We start from the raw sequence: 22,985 nt of genomic DNA, 5'->3' as shown, positions 1-22,985 counted from the left end.
GCGGGGACCAGGGAGCGGGGAAGCGGAGCGGGACGGGGGCGAAGGGTCGGAGCCGCCTGTGCCATGGCCCGACAGCTCATCGGCCCCGCGCTGCCGCCTGGCTTCCCGAGCCGCGCCGAGGCGGACCCGGGCGAGGACTTCAGCCAGGGTGAGGGCACAGGGATGCGCCGGGGGTGGGATAACGAGGCTCCCAGTCCATGTGCCACAGCGCGGGATGCGCCGGGGGTGGGATTACGGGGCTCTGCAACCCGTGTTCCACAGCGCGGGATACGCCAGTGTGGGACCTGGATGGAGCTAATTTTCGCGGGGGGGTTATTACAGTGACTTTTTCAGAAAAAAAAAAAAAAAAGCCTTGTGTGATGGGAAACTACAGATACGAAACGGTCTAAAACTTGTTTAAGAAAAATACTGCATGGAGTCCTTTATTTTTTCCTGCTCAGGTCTCACGTGGGCTTTGAAGCCTGTGCTCTTCAGTAGCTCCGAGTCCGTAGTGGGCAGGAGAGCGAGGCGGAGGCTGGGCCTTTTGTCAAACCAAACCACTTCAGCAAACTGTAGTTTTCCAGGCAGTTTCCATCCACCACTGCAGAACAGACTGGCAGTGAGTGGGGCTGTGGTGCCAGGGTCTCTGATGTTGAGAGCCGTCGTGTCAGAAGGGGGACCCCTCTGAGACCAGCCAACTGCGAGGCTGGCTTTTCTGCGGTGGAGCTCGGTTTCCCACACTTAAACGCTTGCATGTTCCCTGTCAGTAATATCTCTGGAATCAGCTCTTTGAGCTAGTTAGCACTCCTTGTCTTTAATCCAGGTTCAAGTCACTAGTATACGTATTCAGTTTCTGTCAGTGTGTCAGTGATCGTTCGGTTATCCCAAAGAAAGGAGCTTTGATGGGAGAGGTTTGCTGTGCTCGTCTGCTCTCCTAATTTCTTAATCCAGAAGAGGGAGCAATAGGAAGAGGGAGCAAAGATGCTGCATTAGCTGAAGTCATGGCAACATGAAGCTCTGTGTCCCTAGCTTGCCTTTGTGCAGAAGCCCTGACTACAAGCTTGTTTGAGCGCCTGAAGCCTTTCCTTTTCATATCTGTCTTGATGGCTTATTCACTTTCCATCAACGTACTGATGCATGTTGCAAGTATCTATATCGTGTATGAATCCACAAGTTAAACTTATCATTAGGCTTATCATGATTTTTTGACATTGAGTGTTTTGGCAGTATCTAGTCTAGGTTACTCAGCCTAGTTTGTCCACTTTTTGTCCCAGTGTACATTAGTTCTGTAGTATTACAGTTGCACTGGCAGATCTGCTTGAAGATTTCTGTGTGAAGTGGGGGAAGGAATTTATTTGCTTTAAAAAGCCCAAACCCCAACTACTGGGAGGTTGTTTATTTGTTTTTATAATTTTTACAAACTTTTCCTAACTTAAAACAGCTTCTCAGAAAAACTAAGTGTACCTGCTCACCACATGAGGCATACTGCTACAGTGCAGAGGAGGAAGGGAGACCAAGTACTTTGGCATAATACACTTTGCTGTACAGAACTACAGCTCCAGCTGGAGCCCTGCGTCTGGAGTGACAAAAATCATTTGGTGGGACTGCTGCAGTCTTCTGTGCTGTAACACTTGCTGGATCTTGAGTCAGATGGGCCTAGAAGTTGTTCTGTAACAATCTCCCATGTGTGTTCTAGCTGTTCTAAGAGATGCTTCACCTTTTAAAGCTGAACAGCTTTTCCAATATGTTTTCTTTCCTTGTGATCTCACTGACCTGCTCATTGCTTTTCTTTAAGAACACTTATTTTTTTTATTCTACTTTCATAGTTTCTGCCTTCCAACAGCAACAAAGTAGGACTTTGAGCAGCTTGTGGCAGTGTAGTCAAGAGAAGGCTCTCAGCCAGGTGCAAGAAGTAGAACACAGTGGTTATGTATGATTATGATAAGGTTTGTTACTGGTACAGTATGTAAATATTGCCAGTGCAGTATCTAAACAGCAACTCTATCATCTATTACAATAGGTTATTGTATAATTAGATTGTGGTCCCTCCTGTGAGTCATGAACTTCTGTGAGACCCCTGTGCTTCCTAAGCTTCTCAGAGAAGTCTGGGTGTGGCTGGGTCCACTTAGTCTCAGATATGGCCAACAGTTTATGTTTAAAGGGTTATAAGCAAGTTTGATTAGAAACATACACCTTTACAGTCTTTAGCCATGCAGAACTCACAATTACAAAGCACCTTTGTAGTTACTTCAGGATTTTGTCTCCATGCTTGACCAGATCTTAGTGCTTTTTACACTCACCCATCCAAAAGTGAGTTTTCCCTGTCTTTGGTCTGGATGTACCCTGCAGTCATCCCTGCTGGGGCTGATCCACCTGGACCAACCTTGGGGGACCAGTTGGCCCAGCCTCCAGTGGCGTTTGATATCCTTATGCAGGCTGATGTGCACCACAGTCAGTAGCAAACTTTTCAGCTCCCCCTTGAGTCCCACCCTGCCCTCCCTCCCCCTCTGCCCTCCCCCGACTCCAGATGCATCATCCAGACACTTTCTCCAGCAATACTCATTTGTTATTCTTGCCATAGGACAAACCACATTGCCCATTGGAGACAGACAAAAAGGGAGAGGGGGAGTGTATGTGTGGGGAAACGCACTCCAAGACCCAACTATCTCTGGTGTCAGAGAAGTGACGCTACTAATATTCCGTCATCCTTAATCAGGAAGAGGATGGGAGCAGATGGTAGTTGGACATACACAAAAGCTCATCCCTCATAAATTCTTCACCTTCTTCGTCTTGTCACTGTCCAACCCATGGGACACACTCGTTTCCTGATTCTTCACCTCATGGTGGTGCTTTGAAGCTGGCCGAATTGTGCTCCTGCTGAAAGAATCATGCTTCCTTTGGTCTGTTTGTCCCTGCCACTGCACTGTCCTTGTACCAGCAGGAGAGAAATGCTAGAGAATGGCTAAAAATAATCAGAGATGTAGAAGAGAGTTTTGTCTGTTTCAGCATTGGGGCCACATTTGTTCAATACTGATGTGTTGATGTGATATGTCTGAGTTGATCTACCACTATTGCTGGAGGTGAAAGGCCCTGTCTGTCCCTGAGAACTTCCCAGTGCATACCTGATGGTATGATAGATGGCTCAGAATCCCAAAATACAGCAGAAATTAACTTAGTAAAACAAAAAGGTTTTAATTTGGTTTCTGAATTGAATTGAATTGACTTAATTTTCAGGCAGAGAGTCACCAGAGCCAGCTCATTGGAGAAGGCAAGTCAGAGCAACATTAGTAGGATGGCCATTTCTAGCAGCCCTAAAACATTCACTTCAATCTGACTTGGTTCTGTTTCTCTCCTCTCCATCCCTAAAATTTCCTTCTCATACTTTTTTATGCCATTTTTCTGCTCCAAATTGTTCTGAGCTCTGGTTACTTTTTCGCTTTTCTGTTGCTCTACTATTGCTACACCCATTTGTCTTCCTCACCTCATTGGTTTTGGTTTCCTGACACTTTGAGCTCTCCCCTGTTCCTCCTTTCATCTGCATTTTTCCACTTTTCCCTGGCTTTCATTCACAGACTTCTGATTAGGTCTTGGTCTCCCTTCTTGTCCTTTCTTTTCTTTGCTCCCAGAATCTATGCTTAGCAATTCCCATTCCTACCTTTCTACTCTTTCCTGTGGCTCCCCAAACTACCCTATCTGTACCTATATCTTTGCCTGTGCAGGTTGTTAGTCTCAGTCAGTACCATGACCATATTAAGATTTAATCCCAAGTTTATTTCTCCTCCATTTCTTTTCACCACATGCAATGACTTCTTCTTCCTTAGGCTTTAAATGCCATTTTCCCTTAATTAATCAGTCTCCGTCTCTATTTCATTCCTGGTTGTCCTTCTTGGGCTGCAATTTCACGAACAAACAGTTCTTTCAGAGGAGTGCTGGGTTTTGCAGTGTTATTTTTATGCCTCTCAAGTTCCCTGATCCAGTTTATTGCATAGCCCATGCAAACAGTTGTGCCAACATGACAGAGAGGAATTGGGATGAAAGTACGTATGTTAGCCCTGATTTTGAACAACATGTCAGTGGGACCAGTCTCCCTCCATAAATAGTTTTGAGTTTAGAATCATAGAATCAACTGGGTTGGAAAAGACCTCCGAGATCATCAAGTCCAACCCTTAAACCAACACCGCCATGGTTACTAGACCATGGCACTAAGTGCCACATCCAGTCTCATCTTAAAAACCTCCAGGGACAGTGAATCCACCACCTCCCTGGCCCTGCTCTGACCAAAGACAAATTTGTCAGGATGGAAGATCTGTCCAAAGGGGCTGGAGCACACAGAGTCCATGGTGTCGGGTTCCTGGTCCACGAGGATGGCACGTGGGACATACTTGTTACCAGCAGCTTCCTTGTAGTAGACATTGATCCTCTCCAGCTGAGTTCTTTCCAGCTCACAAAGCTGCTCCCAATTTCTCTCTTTCTCTGTAGTATCAGACTCCTCAAACTGCACCTGAGTTTGTTCCTTTCACTCCAAATCCTTTCTCTTACCTGTCTGCGTTCAGAGCAAATGAAATCTGCTTGCATGATGTCAGGGCACCAGGCAGCTGGAGAAAGCTGTTGTGCAGGTTTTATCTGGTGTTTTAGTGCTTTTTATGTAGTGGTGCTTCTCATATCAAAAGAGGAGACTTCTTGATAGCAGTTTTTATTCCTATTTAGCATTTGTCTGTTGTTTCTCTGTCATCTTGAGCTTATTTTACCTCTATAGGCTGGAGTGTTGTGTCGTTTGGATTTTTTGGGGGGTGAGGGGGCAGTTTGTTGTTGTTTTTTTTTCTTTCTTAGTGCTGAAATGGATTTTTATGTCCCAGTTAAAGTCTCTCCCATTAAAACAGAAAACAAAGAAGTGGTATATCTGTCTGGATGCTTTGTAACTAGTAGACTGTCCTTGTTCTGTGTCTTATGCTCAAGATGAGTAAAAGCTTTATTAAGCTTGCTCGAAGGACTCGATTTCTGCCTGGCCTTTGTCAGCTAACAATGGAACCATAATCTGTATCAGGTTTTATATTTTACACTATCAAAAAGTCCTAGTTCTTTAACTGGAGATGCAATTTCCTGGTACCATTCATCTTTTCATCTAACCCTTGACTATTCATAAAGCGAACAATGTCTTCTTCTCACCAAAACACCTCTCTGTCCTGTCAGTCTTGTACTCAGTGCTGGAAATATTAAAAGGAGGAATGATGTCTGTGCCTCAGGATGCTAAATCATCAGTAGGCTGTTCATAATGTGTCTCTGTAAATGGATGCTGGTCCTGCATACGTTGTCCTGTATCTGGGAAGGCCTCTTTTGTTGGGGCCGTTGCTAGTCTTTGCTTACTCCAGTTGGCTCATTGTTGATTGAGTCTGTGAGGGTATCGCTGTTAAGTGTCTTGTTTGGGGGACATTTGCTTTTAGGAACAATGGTTAAGCTCCTTCTGGATCCATGTACATGGTACTGTATCCAAATAAACCTATGAAGATCAGTGCCTGCTGGTGGGGACAGTGCCAGAAGTAGCTTGGGCCTGTTAGCAGTGTTAGTCTGAATTTTTCTTTTTCTGGGATATCCCCCCTTGTTGTTAATCCAGAGGGTGAAGAGTTGACCAGAGCACAAGATCTCTCCATCCACTACCATGGCCTTCTGACAGCAGCGATTCTTTAAAAAATTCATTCTCTGAATGCCTAAATCATCCCTTTTTCAGCAGAATACTTAAGTCTGTGCCTGCTTAAGTCTGTTCACACTTAGCTAGACTGGGTGTAACCTTAATGGTTAAACTATTCCTAAAGCAGGCCGGCAATTAATTTAATACTTTATGGTTGCAATGCTCCCATTTAATAATCTATGGCCTCCCACTCTGTGTATGCACAAATTATGTGTTTCTTCACCAGTAAGCCTCAGATGCTTTATTAAGGGGGTAGTTTCTTTTAAATATATTGGTTTATATCATGTGCCTTGTAAATCAGTTGTTATATAAATCAGGTCTTTCTAGTCCTGTTCCAGAAGACACTCATTTAGTAATGGATCAGTATAATTCAGGGCAGGTTGTTCATTGAAATATGGTGCTGAAAAAAGTAACTTGTAGAATTTTGTTTAGATATCTTCTCTAAATGCCAGACAGAGCAGTGATTGAATAAACTTAATTCCAAGTAGATACCTATTTTGGGAATGCCACGATAGATCATACTCATTTGAAATGTTTAATAAATATACTTATTAAACCTGGTCTGGTAGAAGGTTCTCTGCCTATGGCAGGGGGGCTGGAACTAGATGATCTTTAAGGTCCCTTCCAATCCAAAGCACTCTGTGATTTTATGATCCCAAATAACTCTGAATGTTCAGTTGCAGGACCAGCACTGCCTCCAGGCTACAAAAGCAGCTGTAGCTCAGAAACTCCTGACAGTGAAGACGACTCGGAATCTCTTCCTCTACCCAGAAATGCAAACAGAGATTCTGAAGAGGAGACAGAAGGAGATCCAGCATCCAAGTAAGTATGTTCTTACTTTATTTGTATGTTTACCTTGTATTGCAAATTAAATGTGTCTGTCTAATTTATGAGAAAGGGACAACGGTGTGTAAAAAAATAAAAAGGTAAATTCTGTACCTGTATAAGACTTTTGATTACATGTTCTGCATGTTCTTTGTGGTCCAGAATGTTAAGCTGACCAGTTTGATAGCCTACAGTGGAATTAAGTTATTTGGGGCAATCAGATCTCTGTGTTTACATGTCTTATTTTAGTTTTGTAATTTTGGTGTTTATACTAAGGACAGGCACCACTTATCATGTACATATTTGGTACTGTTTTGCCCTGTTTTTGGTATACTAGCTAGCATTGAGAGGCCATAAATACTATTTATGGGCATGAATTTATGCCTTCAGTTAAGTCAAGTCTAATGGAAAAAAACCCTGAATTGTTTAGCAAGTAATGGGAGTATGCACACACAATCATTTGGTGGGTTGATTACTCACAAGTGCCGTGTTTAGAATTTGTGTGTGTTTGTTCTAGGCATTGTATAAGAGACTTGAAGGTCATTTTGCCATCTTAATGAATGTTAGAGTAATTATTACTCACTTTTTTCTTGTTTTCTTATTCAATAGTTTTTCAGTTAATTACTGGGAAAAATACTACTCGAAATGCAGACAGTGTATAAAAATGGAGAAAGAAGTGTGCTGATTTTGAAATTACTTTGGGACTAGAAAATGGCATTTTAACATTAAGAATGCTTTTGCTGTAGAAAGAAGAGTAGTATAATGTGTTTTTTTGGATTTGTTTTTGTTTTTTTAAATTTTATTTTTAAATGTCAGAGCATTTTTGGAATGAAGCTTAAGCTCCCAATTTTTTAATTGCTTCAAATTATTTTGGATCCTTTTGCATTGTTTCCTTGATAACGGTAGGATATTTAGTACATAAGACCATCTGAAATAATTTTATGTATTTTTTTCCTTTTTAAAATGTAGATAATTGCTATGTATGTCAAGGTAATTATGAAGTGAAATCTGTATTTGCAGAAAGCCAAAAAGAATTCTTGAAGACGATGATGATGATGGCTTTTTTGGGCCTGCTCTTCCTCCTGGATTTAAAAAACAGGATGATTCTCCAGAGAGGTAATTAAAATGAATTATATTCAGATTCTTTTACTTAAAACACAGTTATTTTAGATAAAATATTTAGTGTCACTATTACAGAACACTTCAGTTGTGCACTTCAGATTCAGATGATTAGAACTAATTCTTCCTCCACATTCTGAGAACAGGAACATCATTCCCTTGAAACAGAACACACAGCCCTCCTAGACCTGGTTGGAGAGAAAAAGAACAAATGTAAATTGTCTCAGATGTATTTTGAATGTCAAATTTCTTCCATTTCTTTTGATAGGTCTCAGATCAGTGCAGAAAAAAACCCAAATTACAGGTATGAGGATCCACAGTTCTGTAGTTCATTCTGGTCTGTGGGGGATTAGGGCAGTTAGCTTTTGTGTGGTGCAACACAGTGCAGACTATTAGAACTGTCACTTGCTAATGCATCAAGGATTATTGTTTATGTGTCTCCAGGTACAAAACTCCTCTGAACAGTGTAGGTTTCTAGAAAACAAGCTGTCAGGTCTAAGGAAATAAGCATTATTTATGGTCTCTATGAGGAAGCTTTCCATTTGGTTGCACACAATTATAAAATACTTCCCAAAAATACCTATTTATGGATTTTCTATGCAGAACTCAGCCATGTCTCACAGCCTTTTAGTCTTTACATCAACCTGTGCACTTCCTTCTGTAATTTGAAATGATAATCCTTAGTGAAATTGGTGCTTCCAAGGGGATGCTTATGGACGAAAAGTACAAGTCTCTTGATCACTGTTACCTTCCTCAGAGCAATGGGGAGCTGGTAGATAAAATAAAGCAATACCTGCTTGTCAGCGGTGAGTTTTCAGTTCTGGGAAGGTGACTCAGTTTATTGTTGAACTGTGTATGTAGTATACCATCTCAAAGGAAATTTCAAAGTTAAATGTTTTTTCAGTTTTGATAAATTTTTATGATGCTTGATGCAGCTATGATGCAGCAGTTAGAAACTGCTTAAACTGCTATGATGCAGCAGTTAGAAAAACAAGATTTATGTGACCAAGGTTATTTGGAAGTATCCTCTTTGTATATATTTGGTTATACTTTGCTGTAACCAACAAACTCTTTTGTATTTTGAGTATCGTGCTCAGTGGGCTTGTTTGGTGCTTTGATTTCCTTTTTCTAGTGTTCCGTATGCACAGTGTGTTATTTTAATTATAAAATTTTGGAGGTCACTAAAACTAATGGGATCTCAAATAAAGCAAATAAATGCTTTTAACTTTTAATATCAGCAGAAGTAGCCTTCTTGCTTTCTTGAGTTTTGACATGAATACTCGTGGTAGGAAAAGAAGAAAAGAAGCCTTGTAGTTTGAAGGTTAGGGAGTTGAGCACTAACACCCGTTATGTAACCTTTGTCTTTTGTATGTTGACCCAACTTCTATTTTTATTTATTTTATTTCCAAAATGCTGGATAACTTGCATTTACATTGAGGCAAGAGTCTGCTCTGTGTCTATGAGTATGAGAGATTAAAGCAGTAGAAGGCACTTGCTATCTTTTTTCCTGCCTCACCATACAACTGCTCCTAGCACATGCTGAGAAAGCAGATTGAGCAGAGCTGTTTTGCACCCAGCCCGATTCCATAAATAGGTGGGAAAGATGTGATGTATGGGAAGAGCCTTGTCTGTCTTCCACCCCTGTACACCTGGGAGTCTGGTTGCACTGACACACTGAGGTGTGTAAGCTCTGCGGGGCAGAGACACTGCTGCTGACTATGTCCCTGCCGCATTGCCCTTAGCCTTGAGCAGATTGCAAGCTGACAACAGACCATGAATAATTGAAACAAATGCAGGCTGTTTGTTTCAGTGTATGGACATACTGTTTATTAGTTTTGTGTGACATACTCATTCTTCTAGAAAAGCTTTTGTTCTGTTACATCTTTTCCAGACTTGTCAAAGCAATATATTCATGATTAGGGGCAGCTCACGTGGCAATTTGCAGCTTGTTGAAAATGGTTTGAATCATTCCAGCATAAAATATGTATGTGAAAAGATTTCCTTCAACTTTGGAAATTATATTGCTGTTTATCAATGTTAGACAGAAATGCAGCACTCGTAAATATTTCTGAAACGTTCACACATCAAGGTAAAGAGAGAAGGTTGTCTTAAAAAAGATTATGTTATACATCAGAAGTATGCTGAAATGCCCATCTTGAAACATGCATTAACAAGGACTCCCAAGTCCAACAACAGGAGAACGTTCTTTGCCATATATGAAATGCAATATTCCTTAAATTAAAGCTCAGTCCATGATGAGTTTGGGAGGCGTTTTTGAACATGTATATATAGGTACTGAAGCTGGTAACAGCAGTAAAATGTGTTTTACGGCGTTTTATTTAGATTGACTTCACCTATCGAGAGACCTTTTGGACATCCAGGAAGCTGTCAAGAGTCATGTCAGCTGTGTACTGCTGACAAGGCAGCATTATTCATGGGGGGGGAAGCGTAAGAAGTGGAAAGTGTGGGAAGGATGAATATGGGAACCATTTTTCTATTCCTTTGAAGATCCTTTGAGCTGTAACAGAATCAAGACAGAGCATGTGAGATTGATTGTCTTTCATAGGTTTCACAGATACAACCCACAACATAGATGTTCGTATATCTTTTAGTAGAAAGCTTTTTTTTATAGGTTGATTTAACTGTCTCTTCATGCAAAATAAAGGTACTTATATACTGAAATAAGAGATTTTTTTTTTTGGCTGTATCTCTATCAGTTTAAATTCAACCTCTTTAAGTTATACTGGAAATTTAAAACATGGTTTTAACAACAAAGCAATCAGAAAGGAAGGGAGGAAGATAAAATTGCAGCAGCTAGGTGGGGGTGGAACTTCATATTTAACCAAGATTTCTTGCCTGGGTTTGAAACCTCACCAGTGCCCTTGTCCTGGCCTGAGCTCTTATTTGTTGCTCTTGTTTGTATATCTGTTAGCTCTTCATCAAGACTTTCTGATTTTTATTTCCCCAATTTAAATCCTAACAATAATATCACTACAGCAGGGCTATAGTGATTAGCTTATGTGGGATCGAGAAGAAGACCATAATTAGCAAATTCACGTTGTTACATTTGATCACCCTGAAGCTCAGAACTGAAGATGATCATAAACAAAAGTCTTTGCTGATACATTGCGAGGATACTGTCACCTGGATATTTCTTCAGGTGACAGTTGTTTGGGTTTTTAATTAGCTTTTATTAGCTTTAAAGAACATTATGGTGGATTATTAAGAGGAAGTCACATACAAAAGACTTTCAATACTGCAAACACAGCTTGTACTATTCTTTGAATTGTTTTCACCGTTGAAAAGAGATTCTCACATTCCCGTGTTTGTGGAGACAACTGAATTAAATTGCTTGCAGAGCTGCTGTGTAAAAACAAATCAGTGAAATTACCTGTAATCACAAAACTTTCCTTCTCTGATCCCCACTCCAAGGGAAAATAAAATCAGAGCAGTTCACTATTTCTGTTTATTGAAGGGCACTGAAACTGTGGTGCAAGACAAGAAGAACAAAGTTGGGTTTGTTGCTAGAGAAGGAGGACTGTATATTGGGCTTAACACCTTTCATTGCTCTTGAATCTGGTGAAGGAAGCTAGGGAAGAAAAAAGTGGATTTCCTTGACTATATGCTGCAACTTTCCTGGGATTTTTTTGCATCCCAGCTGTCTGCACAGACCCTCCCAAAAACTGGAGACACTCTTAGTTATTTCTGTGGTGTGTGCATAGTGGGCACACTTGACATTGGGAGGAAGGAGAGTCACACTTTGCATCAATATTTGACTTATATTTCTATATTAATCTGCTACATTTTTTTCCCCCTTCAAGACCCATCATAGGTCCTGCATTACCACCTGGCTTTAAGAGACCTTCAGAGGACACCAGGAGTAGCAAATGTTTCATAGGACCATGTGTTTCATCAGAACTCAGTCCTCAGGTTTGTAAAAACAGAAGCCTTTTGTTTAGTAATGGTTAAACAAGTTGCATCCTGAAAAAGACTACTAGACTTACTTACCAGGATGACAGTTTAATTTTGGACCAGGAAGTGTCTGGAATATTTTTGCCTGAGTCAAATACTGAAGCATAACAAAGCCTTAAAAACAAAAAGACTGGTCTGGTTTGTTGTGCTTTTGCTGTTAGATAAATGGTGCACTCACTGAACACGAGCGATCTAGACATCCTAAACTGCAGTCACAATAATTCTTCCTAATATTTTTCCATTATTTCTTTTGTTTTGCCATCCTTAACAAGTGAACATCCTGGAAAAGTTCAGAGTTTTAAAGGCATTAAAGAAGTAATGAAACCTATTAGAATGAAAGTATTTCCCTGTAGTTCCAGCTTCTACTCCTTTGCTGATGGGAGAGCAAAATGATCGAATGTTTCACAAATCTTCACCTCCTTAAGGATGTTTATTAGTAGCTTCATTAAGTAAGTTTATCTAGAAGAATACAATCAAGAATTATGTTATAGTGTCACTATTTGTTCTTATCAATAGCAAGATAATACCTGTAACTGGGCGTGAGGTGGTGCAGGACAGTGACATTGACACAACTTTTTGGTTTGTGTTTTTTGACTGTTCCATCAGATTAGGTAAAACCTAGGTAGAAGTTTTGTAGTCTAATACCTAACTACAAAATAAAGCATGTGCTACTAAAGAACATTCAGGACTAAGATATGTGATAAAATGCAACTAGAAGTATGGGGAAAATTCAGCGCCCTGGACGTGGGCCTCCAGTACCATTCTGAGGAATCCAAATTGTCTGTGGAAGGGGCTGGCAGACAGGAGTAGCACTTCAGAGAAGATTGCATCCTTCTTGAGCAGCACCTCTGGCAGGATACCCTAAGACACCAAAATGGTGCTGGATACCAGTGCTTGGGCAATTGAATCTCTCTCATGCTATGATAAAGTGAATATTAATTTCTTGTGAGAACTCACCGTTATTTTGTTTCATTTCAAAATACTTATATTTTTACATTTAACTCCCAGACACTGTGGGAGATGCTAGGAAGCAAGGATGCAAAGGCTGCTCTGAAACTTCACTTTTTTGGTTAGTAGTTGCAAAGCATATAATTTTCCAGCCTCCTACAGCAAATGCTGTCGTAATCTATCACGAAGAAAGATTATCTGACATTTCTGAGATACTCATCATCTTATAACTCCAAATAACAATTAAGCAATTTGTCATAGTGACAAATCTCTTGAGGCAGGGATGTCAAAACTGGTCTGCTTATATATTTTGCAAACAAAAAAGTCTCTTTTCTTATAAATACATCCTCTAGCATCAGCTTTTTTACAGCTATTACAGAACTCACCTTTTTTCTCTTCCTAATAATGATCTTTTTCTTACCTCTTCCTAATAATACTCTTTCTAAAATTTTTCAATTTGAGCAATTTTTGTTTATTTTTTTTTAATTTATTTAATTATTTTATATTGTAGTACATCTTTAGAGGCAACTTATTTCATGCTGACTCTTCACTTTGTATTAGTGAATATAATGAATTGCCACTTATGTATTCTCAAGTAATGCTCAGCCTTGTCATGCCTATTCCCATTGCTTTATCACCCACATTCCGACTGTGGCTAAATATTTGCTCTTTTGTAGATATTGGGCACCTGAGCTTTGCTTCCAGGACACTGTGGCATCACCATTTTCTGTCTGGTTTTGCCTCCATCCACATCTGTATTGTTTGAACTTGGAGGGAGGGACCTGTGAGCTTTCTGTACAACCCCTGGCAACTACAAAGATTCTTATTAATCTCTAGTCCCTTACAAACTTAGTTTTTTGAGCCCTTCTCCAAATAATTGCTTAGAATGCAATGCCAGAATCACGGAATCATTAAGGGTGGAAAAGACCTCCAAGATCATCAAATCCAACCTCTGACTGATCACTTGTCAACTAGACCATGGCACTAAGTGCCACATTCAGTCATTTCTTGAACACTTCCAGGAATGGTGACTCCACCATCTCCTGGGGCAGCCCGTTCCAATGTTTGACAACCCTTTCAGTGAAGAAATTCTTCCTGAAGGGATCCTGAAGGGACTGAAGAAGCAAATGACAGAACCAAGAGATAAGAGTGGCAGATGCTACACATCCAGGAGCGTAGTACCGTGCACGCCACTGTTACCCTACCTTGCATGGTAATCTTTCTATCATCCTTACAGAATCTAAGCTCGAGACAGTTCTTACAGTGTGAAATTGCTACCCTTATTATGGAGATGCATCCAAATATCGCTAGTGATGATAAAGCCCAAAGTATCGAAGATGTATCCTTGTGTGTTTCAAATCTGCCTGCGGCCACAGAGGCTGTGTGGCCGCATGCAGAGCAATGTAAAGCAGCAGAACTTGGTGTACTGCCACTGTCCTTACCAGCCGTCTTGTCTCAGACAAGAGATGGTGCTTTTGGCAAAATGGAGACTAAGCATCCACGTTGAAGGGCTAGAACAAGTCTCATCTGGAGTTTTAATCCAGATTTTTGTTGTCTGACAGATGCATTGCATTAGGTTTATATGTTCTTCTAGACAAAATCATTCTAATCCTGTAAAGCTAAAGTGTTTCTTGATGCTCTCGGCACTATGGTTGAGAAAAATGTTTTATTTTTGGAAGGTAACAGATAGTAGCGAGGAAGAAGACAATCTTATAGGCCCAATGCCTGCAAAAGGACCGGTGGAGTCTGATGTGACTGAAGAATTTGAACGCAGAGCTCAGAGAATGAAAGAAAAACTTACTTCAGCAGACAGCGTAAGTTGTATTTCTTAATGTCTCATAATTTGCTGGATTGTATTTGTCTTTTTCTTTGCCTGTTTCTCTGTGAACCCAGTTGCAGTTCTGCTGGAGATGCTGAGTGTTTGCAGTTGTTAACACAAAGAAAAATCCGTGATTTCTGCTGGAAGCTAAGAGATTTAGACAGTAATTTTTGATTTTGCTTTTTTTATTTCCCCCTGTCCCTATGTCTTTTGCAAAGAATGAACCTAAGCAAGTTACCAGGGAATCATGGATGACAGAGCTTCCACCTGAGTTGAAAAGTTTTGGATTTGGCCCAAGAACATTCAAGAGACGAGCTGATGACACATCAGGCGATAGATCTATTTGGACAGATACTCCAGCTGACAGAGAGAGAAAAGCCAAGGTGAGCATTTTTTCATTACTCAAATACACCTGCAGGCAATATGTATGTTGTTGATGTTCTGTGAAAACCAAATAAAGATACCCTGGGCTGTTACATGAAATTTTATTTCCCAGATTTTTCTTTGTTATCAAAATTTACTAATTTAGGCTGAAAGGTAAAGGCACTGAAAGAACAGTATTAAGTATAATTGATATTCATTTATTCCTGCTTCCTTTTGGAGTAGTCAGATACTCTGTATCAACTCATTGAATTTCCAATTAGCGTGTCCAGTTTCTTCTTCTGTCAAGCTGAGCAAAATATATCTAGTGGGCTCTATCTTGAGCTCCACCCTTCAGAATTGATTAAAGTAGATATAGGCTTCCTTGCTTTTTACTTCAGACATTCTGATTATTATAGTGTGTGATTTGCTTCTACTCATCAGGAAAGAGAAGAGGCAAAAAAGTCAACCAGTAAGGATAAGGAAGAAATAGTGTTATCTGGGAGGGACAAGAGACTCATTGAGCAAGTGACTTCATACAATGTAAGTGTAATCGCAAAATACTTCCTCTTCATGTATTTCCTTTAGTTCTTTACTCTTTTCTTCTGGTTCTCATTTCTAGTGCTGCTGGTTCCCATGGTGATGCCACCACAGTGTTCCCTTTTAGTGCCCAAACCTACTGCTGTTTTAAGTCATTAGAACATTTACCATTGACTTAGAGCAGGATTGAGTCCTCTCCAAAGTGACAGAATTTGGGTTTGTATATATTGTCTCAGTTTTAGATGGTGCTTTCCTTAAATCACCCTCATGTCAGGACATGGTTGCTGGGAATAGGCAACCTTAATTTAAATATTAGCTTGCTTCAACACATTACCAGCATCCCAAGAATAAAACAATGGTGGAGGTTTAACTTGTAGGACAAATATGCATCAAACTAAAAGAGGCTTGGTGGGCCAAGGAGATCAATGTGTCAATTACACTACATCATTAATTACATTAACTGCTCATTACAGCAACTTCATTACATGTAGTTTTCCTCAATCTCTACATGAGCAGATAATTTTCACAGACAGATGTTGATTACTAGAAATCTGAACTCCATGTCAAATTTCCTCTCACTTTTCTGTCTACCAGCCCTGTCCACTGGAGTGTATAGACTGTTGCCTGCCTTACAGCTGTTAGTTGCAGTTCTTCCCTGATGTACGGCCTGAACTCTTATGGAAGGCAGTCTGGTCTCTTGAGAGTATAATTAACTTGAGAATTACAGCCTTGGCGTATTTTACATGAATTATGTTTATCTGGCTCTTCTAATAATTTATTTGTAGTTCATTAAATCACATGTCCCTCGACTTAGAGACTTGCAAATCGGGTGCTATTAGCATTCTGCCTTAAATTTCTTCTTTACTGTTTGTTTCTACTGTCACTATGAATATAGTAGAATAATTTTTGTGTAAAACTTGGGGTTTGCTCTCTACCATTGGCAGAATAAAACATACACAGGCCTTTACTGTCCCTAAGGTTAATGGAATTCTCTCAAAAAAACTGGAAGGCATCTTGTTTAAGGACAGTGTTTCTTGGGTTGTTTTGTTGGGGGGGTTTGTTTGTTTGTCTTTGGTTGTTTTGGTTTTGGTTTTGTTTTTCTAATTAACTCTTTTCTGATTTTCAGGTGGTTTGTTATGGGCTTTGTCTTTTACAGTTTTTTCCTCTATTGTTTCCTATTTCTGACATTTACCAAGGCTACTTTCCTAGAACAGGAGCTTTCATTCCTAGAATAGTTTCTTACAGTTTATTCTCTCAATGCTGATGTTACATACATTTTCTGGGGCGATTCTGTCAACACTGACACGGTTATACCTTGAATAAGTATTGCCCATTTTCTGTTTTCCATGAGAATCATTTCTTATGTCATGTATGAACCATTATTTGTACGTGTGATGAAGTTAGTGTTTGCACAGGAAGTAAAGGAAAATGAACCTTTGGAATAAAAATCACGAGAAAAGAGAGCTGCTCATCTTTTGCACTTTTTGATGAAAGAATTGGTTTGGATACACAAATGCACTGTATCTGAGTACAGGATGGACCATATGGTGTTGTGAGGACTAATCCTGCTGCTGTGTGAAATCAGCAAAAGTTTTATGTTGTATTTGGGCTGGATCATGCTCTTTAAGAAATGGAACATAAGCCCTTGGCTTGGCAAAACACATGCTCTGGCTCTAGCCTGTGACTTTGTCCTGTGGGCTTTCAACAGATGATTCAAATTTAGGAGCATACATTAAAAAAAACCACCGTAGTGCATGAAAGTCAGATCAAAAGGGTATCTAGCTTATTCCTGCCCCAAGCAGTGACCAAAACCAGGTGCTTAGGGGATGCATATAAGAAACTAGGCCTGTACATTGAGATATTTCTCTTGATGTCTTCATTTTTCTCTGCTAATAATGGCAGAGCAACTCTTCTATTTCTTTTGCATTATTTTTATAATTTATCTCCATTGTCCGTGGAGATTCAACAACATTCTGGGTATCTAACATCAGTGAATTATTAGTATTTTACTCAGCCTAGACAAGATTGCTCATATTTTCTGTTCCATGTGTGCTAAATTTATGATTCTATATCCAGTTACTAAGCTGTCTTCTTTTTCTAGAATTTTTAGTCTTCCTCACTTCAATCTTTACATTCAGGTTTTCTATATGTTGTTCATATTCTGCAATAGTTTACCTCCTCTTCTTTCTTCTCATTATTTTCAGGAGTCAAAGAGGTCAGAATCTCTCATGGACATACATCAGAAAAAGCTGAAGAGCAAAGCTTCTGAAGAAAAGACCAAACCTCAAGAAAGAAGGCCATTTGACCGAGACCAGGATCTCAAAGTCAATCGATTTGATGAAGCACAGAAGAAAGCTCTTATAAGAAAATCCAGAGATCTGAATAGTAAATTTGAGCACAGTAAAGGCAATATGTTTTTATAAGATAAAAGCTTTTTTGAAGTCAATTAAACTTTGCATACTTAATTTTTGTAAGTATTTTTCTGTAAATATTTGTATGCAAAATAAATATCCTGATGTTTAACTATTTTTCCTTGTCTGTAAATATGCTGTTAGGGAGGATGACCTGTACTAAAACTAACCTAGTAAAGGAAAGTCTTGGTATAGAAAAAGATAATGTAAATTTGCTACTTTAAAACTTTGATATGTATATTTTTTTGTTGTTAGTATATACATAATTAATTAAAAGGAGTGCTAGATTTGATCTTGAAATGCAATTGGCAGTTTTGCCTTTTCTCCTTCCGCACCTAAGATATTCTTGTTGAACCTGACCTGGAGGCCATGGAAAAATTCCCCTTAGGCTTGTGGGCAGAACATTGCTTGCCTGGAGTTCCTGCTGGGGAGTATAAACTCAAATGGCAGCTTTTACATCTACCCAGTGTTTTTATTTATGTGAATGTCTGTCTGTACATAAATACAGGTTTATATATACAGTATAGTTTCTGTACTATATCAGGAAGAGCTAGTGGTAGCAGAAGTAGTAGAACCTTGAGGTTTTCAGATTTAGTTGTAAAATAGTATATGAGAAGACAAAATCTAATTTGAGTTCCAATTTTTAAGGCTTGTCAGCAGAAATCCATCTTTTTTTAAGCAAATGCAACAGGAAAATCAAAATTAAGCTGATTTTGCCAGTTAATTTGCAGAGCAGAACAGCTCTTCTGTATCAAAAAGGAAATAAATCTGACATTTAAAAAAGCTTACATTCATGCTTAGAGTTCTTTACCTCCTCTGTGTGAGCAGCAGAAAGGGTTGCTAAACATTGGAACAGGGCTGCCCAGGGAAGTTGTGGAGTCACTACCCTGGAGGTGTTCAAGAAATGACTGGATGTGGCACTTAGTACCATGCTTTAGTTGACATCATCAATCTAAGGTTGGACTTGATGATCTCAGAGGTCTTTTCCAACCCAATTGATTCTGTGATTCTTGTTACTCAAAATTAGACTTGTACTTTCACCCTTTCTGATTCAAACAATGCTTGGGGTCCTTTTTAAGGAGTTACTGAAAGTATTGATATGTGGAAATAATTTTATATATGAGATGCTGGTAACTTGTTTGGAAGTATTGAATACTGTGGGGTTTGCTGTAATTTAAAAAAGGCTGCCCTGATAGATGATGCCTGGGTTGGTTCACATTAATGGAGCAGTGGCCTAACAATCCCCAGAAACGAATGGCTAAAAACTTGGTCTTATTTTATTGCACATGGGCCTGAGCCCAAGCCACAGGCTCTATGGGCTGAGAAGGCTTGGAGAGTTTCCAGTGTTGCAAATGAATGCTTACGTAGAATGTATTTAGATACTGCTTTTTCTTTTTTAATAGACAATTTATTTTGCCTCTGAAAAATCTGCTACCTTCAGGAGGAAGAGAGACTAATTTCGTATTGTATTTGCTTTTTCTTTAATCCATTTTCGGTTTTTGAGCCTTTTGTTTTGAGGTGAGAGGAGGGTTTAAACAAGGGCTATTTATTTTTCCTCTCCTAATACAGACTTCTCTTAGTGCCTCTACTTTTTTAACTCAGCCAGCAAGGCCTCATTAGATTTCTACTTTCTGAGCAAATATAGATTTCTTAATTGGAAAAGCAGTATTAGAAATGTTTGGGGTTTTCTCAGGAACTGAAGCGATGACAGGGTAAGCATGATGTGACTAGCTAAATCTTCACAGTTGACAGAAGATTATTTCATGAGCACGTCGTGCAGTCCTCACTTAGACAAGTCTGGAGCAGGGATGAGGGCTGCTTGTATGAAGATTTTGTTGTTGTTATGTGCTTTGTTTTCATTTTTGTTCCTTGGTCCCTCCTCCTCCAAACTGAGGACCAGTCACCAGATGTCACAGGTGGCTAGACCTTGCCATCCAACTGGCTTCCTGCTGTTTGCTCTCTGCCCTCCCCAGCTCCATTACGGCCTCCTGCCCTCTCCAGGGATATGTTTGAGTGGAGGCTCTGCAATGTTGCTCAGGAGGAGAGCTCTTGTAACAGGAGTGCAGGCAGGCCCTTTGCGGTCCTACATTATACCTCTTGTATGTGGGACGTGTGGTTCTAATTAGTGAAGCCTTGATGAGAACTGGAAACTTGTTTTCAGTCATCTGCTGAATCTTTTCTTCGCCGCTCTCAGGCAGCCTCTCAAAGACTTGATGAAATCCATGTTACAAACTTGGGAGAAAGTGGAATTGTTGAGAGCTCAAGTTAAGCTTTTCATTACTTTGTGTAAATTGAGTGAACCTTTGAATTGCCTTAATATACAAACTCATCTCCTCTTACCCATGTGAAGCCATTCCCTCAAATAGCCATTAGAACAAGCAGTAACTCAGTAAATTACAAGCTTTATAAGCTTTTGTGGGAAAAGATGAGGCATCCTCTACAATTTAGACAAGTTGTAAAGCATTTCGGCAGAAATGTTAGGGGGTGATTTTTCAGAATCTCATTTGAAAAACCAGAATCTATTTCATAGAAAATCCTCTCCATAATTACTATGTAACATCTCTGGTAACCAGCTCCCAACACAGATTTAATATATGCTATTGCTATTCTGCAGCGTCAGCCTGTGTCTCAGCATATTGACTCCAGGCATATCAGGAAACCCTGTTTTGTAAAAAAAATGGCAGGGAGATGTGAAGAGTCTACCAGCCTAGATTTTAAAGTGCTTGCCTTTGGTTTGTGCTGCCATAGACATCCTTTTTAATACTGATGTTGAAAATTTCTGCTCAAGAGTAGGATCCCCCTCCTTCTGAAATGTTAAATAGGTGTGTAATTCATAGTGTGGTCAATAAAAAGAAGGCTTTTGTGGGAGGCGTATGATAAATTGGAAGTTTAAAAGTAATTTTAAGGAACATTATCTGTTAATAACAAAAAAGGAAGAAAAGAAAGAAAACCAACCCTTGTTGAGTCTGCTGTTACCAAGGAACAATTAAAAGCAATAAAGGCATTTCAAAAAAATTTACTGATTTCTTTACATCTACCATGATGTTTGAGCTGGAAAATTTTGTTAGAATATGATATAGTAATACCTGAGTAAAATCCCTATCTCTGCTCTTTTGATGTAAACACCTATTTGTGGAGAGTTATTTTTTGCTTCTGCTGTTGGTGTTGCTGGATGCCCTGTGCATGCTGGCTTTTCTGGATGACCTGCATTTCCCAAATAATAAACAGCAATAACAATGCATTTTATTGATGGCTTTGATGGCATCATGTTGTTGGCAGCAAAGAGGCATTGGTGAAATTGCTTTCTTCTAGAAACATTGAGATGAAACACTGATATATTTCTGTCCACTAGGAAAGGGGGTTTTATGGATAAAAGTTTTTAAATGCTCCAGAGGACTCCAAGAGTTCAGAGCTAATTGAGCCTGGGGACTTGTTTTGTTTCTGAAATGAAAACCTATTGTTATTTTTGTCCAGCCAATTATGAATCATATGTTTATTTAAGAGTAATATGCATTAAAAATCAGAATCTGTGAACATGCATCCTTAACTTCTGCCACCCTACCTGCATACAGTGCATACAGTTGCTAATTGTGTGATTACCTAATTCTCAAATAAAACACATGCATGTGATTTTCTGTCCTTATGAATTGTGTGCAGTGGCTTATATGCTAGGGAAAAAAACCCCAACAAGTTATGCAGTGTCTTTCAGCCAACATCTTCAGATTTTTCTCATGTGCTTACAAATGAAATGGTGTCTTTTTACATAAGGAATGCAATGGCAGCTCCCAGTCGTCGTGCATCTGTGAAAAGCATCTTCCTTATGCTCCCAGCTCTGGCAGATGAATGGGAAGTGGTGACCCTCAACAGTAAGTCACCCAAGTGTGGCATTTCTGTCCTTTCCAAATTTGACATGGAGGCTGAGGCATTACCTGTGCAGAGCTGATTTTTTTCATAGCAGCCACTTCTGGGTCCTCCCAAAGTGACCATCACTGCAACAGGCAAAAACCCTTTCTTCATCATCCCATCTTCATTTCTTGTGGTTTCAGTCGTCTGTTTCCTTACACTGGTCTTTAAACCAGTAATAAATCCCATTGCTCTTAGAAATTATACCATTTTGAATCAGCATGGCAAATCAAGCCTTATTTTTAAAAAACAAAGTCTTCCTTTTAGAGTGGGAACTTAAGTCTCTAGGAGACAGCAGCACAATCATTTCAGCAGGAGCAGCTGCAGCTGTGACTTCTTCCAAATAAGTATTCCAAACATAAATATTCAGAAAGAATTCTCATAAGCAGACTTTAGAGGAAGGGGAAGGAAAGAAGTGGCTGGGCCAGGCTCTCGGCTGCTTAACATAGCAACCACTTGTTTCACTTCATAGGGCTGTAGTCACTTGTCCTTGCACATGTACACCTGGCCAGGGGTTTGACTCTCTTGAAGAGCCTCTCTCCCTACCTTTGCTAGTACCCGAGCTGCTGCAAAACACTTTGTGTACATCAACAAATACTTTTGCTACATCTTAAGTTGTGTGAACCCTGGAAGAGCCCTCGCAGCTCTCCCCATCACTGGTCCTGGAACAAGCCAGTTGCAGAGTTTTGTGGCTACTGCTTTGTGTTTCCTAGGATATGCCTTTAGATCTTGTGGGTTTGTACAGGCTTGCCACCCATCAGCTTAGATCAGGAAGGAATTTGTCTGAGCCCAGACACGATGGGGAGAGGAGCAGCATTATTACATCAGCTACAGCTCAAGAAAGAGAAGACCCTTTGCCCACTGGAGCTTGATAGATGGGTTTATGGTAGAGCAGCAGAACTGTGGCACAATCCTGACCCTGTCAGCTGCTCTGGTTGAGTCCTGCAAGCCAGACTTTTGTTCAAACAGCAGAAATTCTGGAGCAGGAGAGCCCCATGGGTACGTCTGCCTTCCTTACCTTGAGCAGCAGCCCTATTGCTCAGCAGGACCCATTTCTTCATTAGCCATGCCCCTTCCTAAATAAACATCTTGAAGACACTTCTATTTAGTGTCTGGCCAGACAGCCTAGGGGGGCTCACACAGCACTATTGGGCTGGATCCATCCTGGATGCTTGGCTCATATCTCTGTGGCATCCTACAGTCTACACAGCATAAGTTGGCTTAGGTCCACCACGACTTCTTTTTATTAATTTTTTAAGCATTTGAGTCTCCAAAGTGAATGCTCTGAATCTGGCTTGGTTTATGTTACAGAGCCACACTGCTTTGGCTTGGAGTTTGGGGCTGAGGAGGGAACTAAAAGTCCTCTGAAGACACCTGGGTTGTCTCCCTGGTGAGGATGAAGGGAGACACACGAGCGCATGTG

At 40.0% G+C, this 22,985-nt stretch overlaps 1 protein-coding gene across 2 annotated transcripts; it reads left to right on the top strand.

Annotated features, from left to right (window-relative positions):
* Window positions 1-3: 3 nt before the first annotated feature.
* Window positions 4-21,302, top strand: GPALPP1 (GPALPP motifs containing 1). 2 transcript variants are annotated; one of them, XM_032680020.1, is made up of 8 exons: window positions 4-148; window positions 6,343-6,487; window positions 7,511-7,606; window positions 11,431-11,539; window positions 14,209-14,343; window positions 14,567-14,731; window positions 15,153-15,251; window positions 17,453-21,302. In XM_032680020.1, the coding sequence occupies exons 1-8, from the start codon at window positions 64-66 to the stop codon at window positions 17,669-17,671; spliced, it is 1,053 nt and encodes a 350-aa protein (XP_032535911.1). In that variant the 5' UTR covers window positions 4-63; the 3' UTR covers window positions 17,672-21,302. The 2 variants fall into 2 exon arrangements, with proteins under 2 accessions (XP_032535911.1, XP_032535912.1); XM_032680021.1 differs by having other exon boundaries at window positions 23-148; window positions 6,349-6,487.
* The last annotated feature ends 1,683 nt before the right edge of the window (window positions 21,303-22,985 follow it).

This window comes from Chiroxiphia lanceolata, chromosome 2 (genome assembly GCF_009829145.1).
Source record: "Chiroxiphia lanceolata isolate bChiLan1 chromosome 2, bChiLan1.pri, whole genome shotgun sequence".
NCBI lineage: Eukaryota > Metazoa > Chordata > Aves > Passeriformes > Pipridae > Chiroxiphia > Chiroxiphia lanceolata.
The sequence above is the reverse complement of the archived record's forward strand: the minus strand, read 5'-3'. Positions and strand labels throughout refer to the sequence as shown.

What these genes read in the sequence shown, in the direction of transcription:
- GPALPP1 (XM_032680020.1), top strand. Translation starts at nt 64, where the DNA reads ATGGCCCGACAGCTCATCGGCCCCGCGCTGCCGCCTGGCTTCCCGAGC. An exon ending in GGGCGAGGACTTCAGCCAGG is followed by an intron (nt 149 to 6,342) that starts GTGAGGGCACAG and finishes CTGAATGTTCAG; the next exon opens with TTGCAGGACCAGCACTGCCT. An exon ending in CAGGATGATTCTCCAGAGAG is followed by an intron (nt 7,607 to 11,430) that starts GTAATTAAAATG and finishes TCCCCCTTCAAG; the next exon opens with ACCCATCATAGGTCCTGCAT.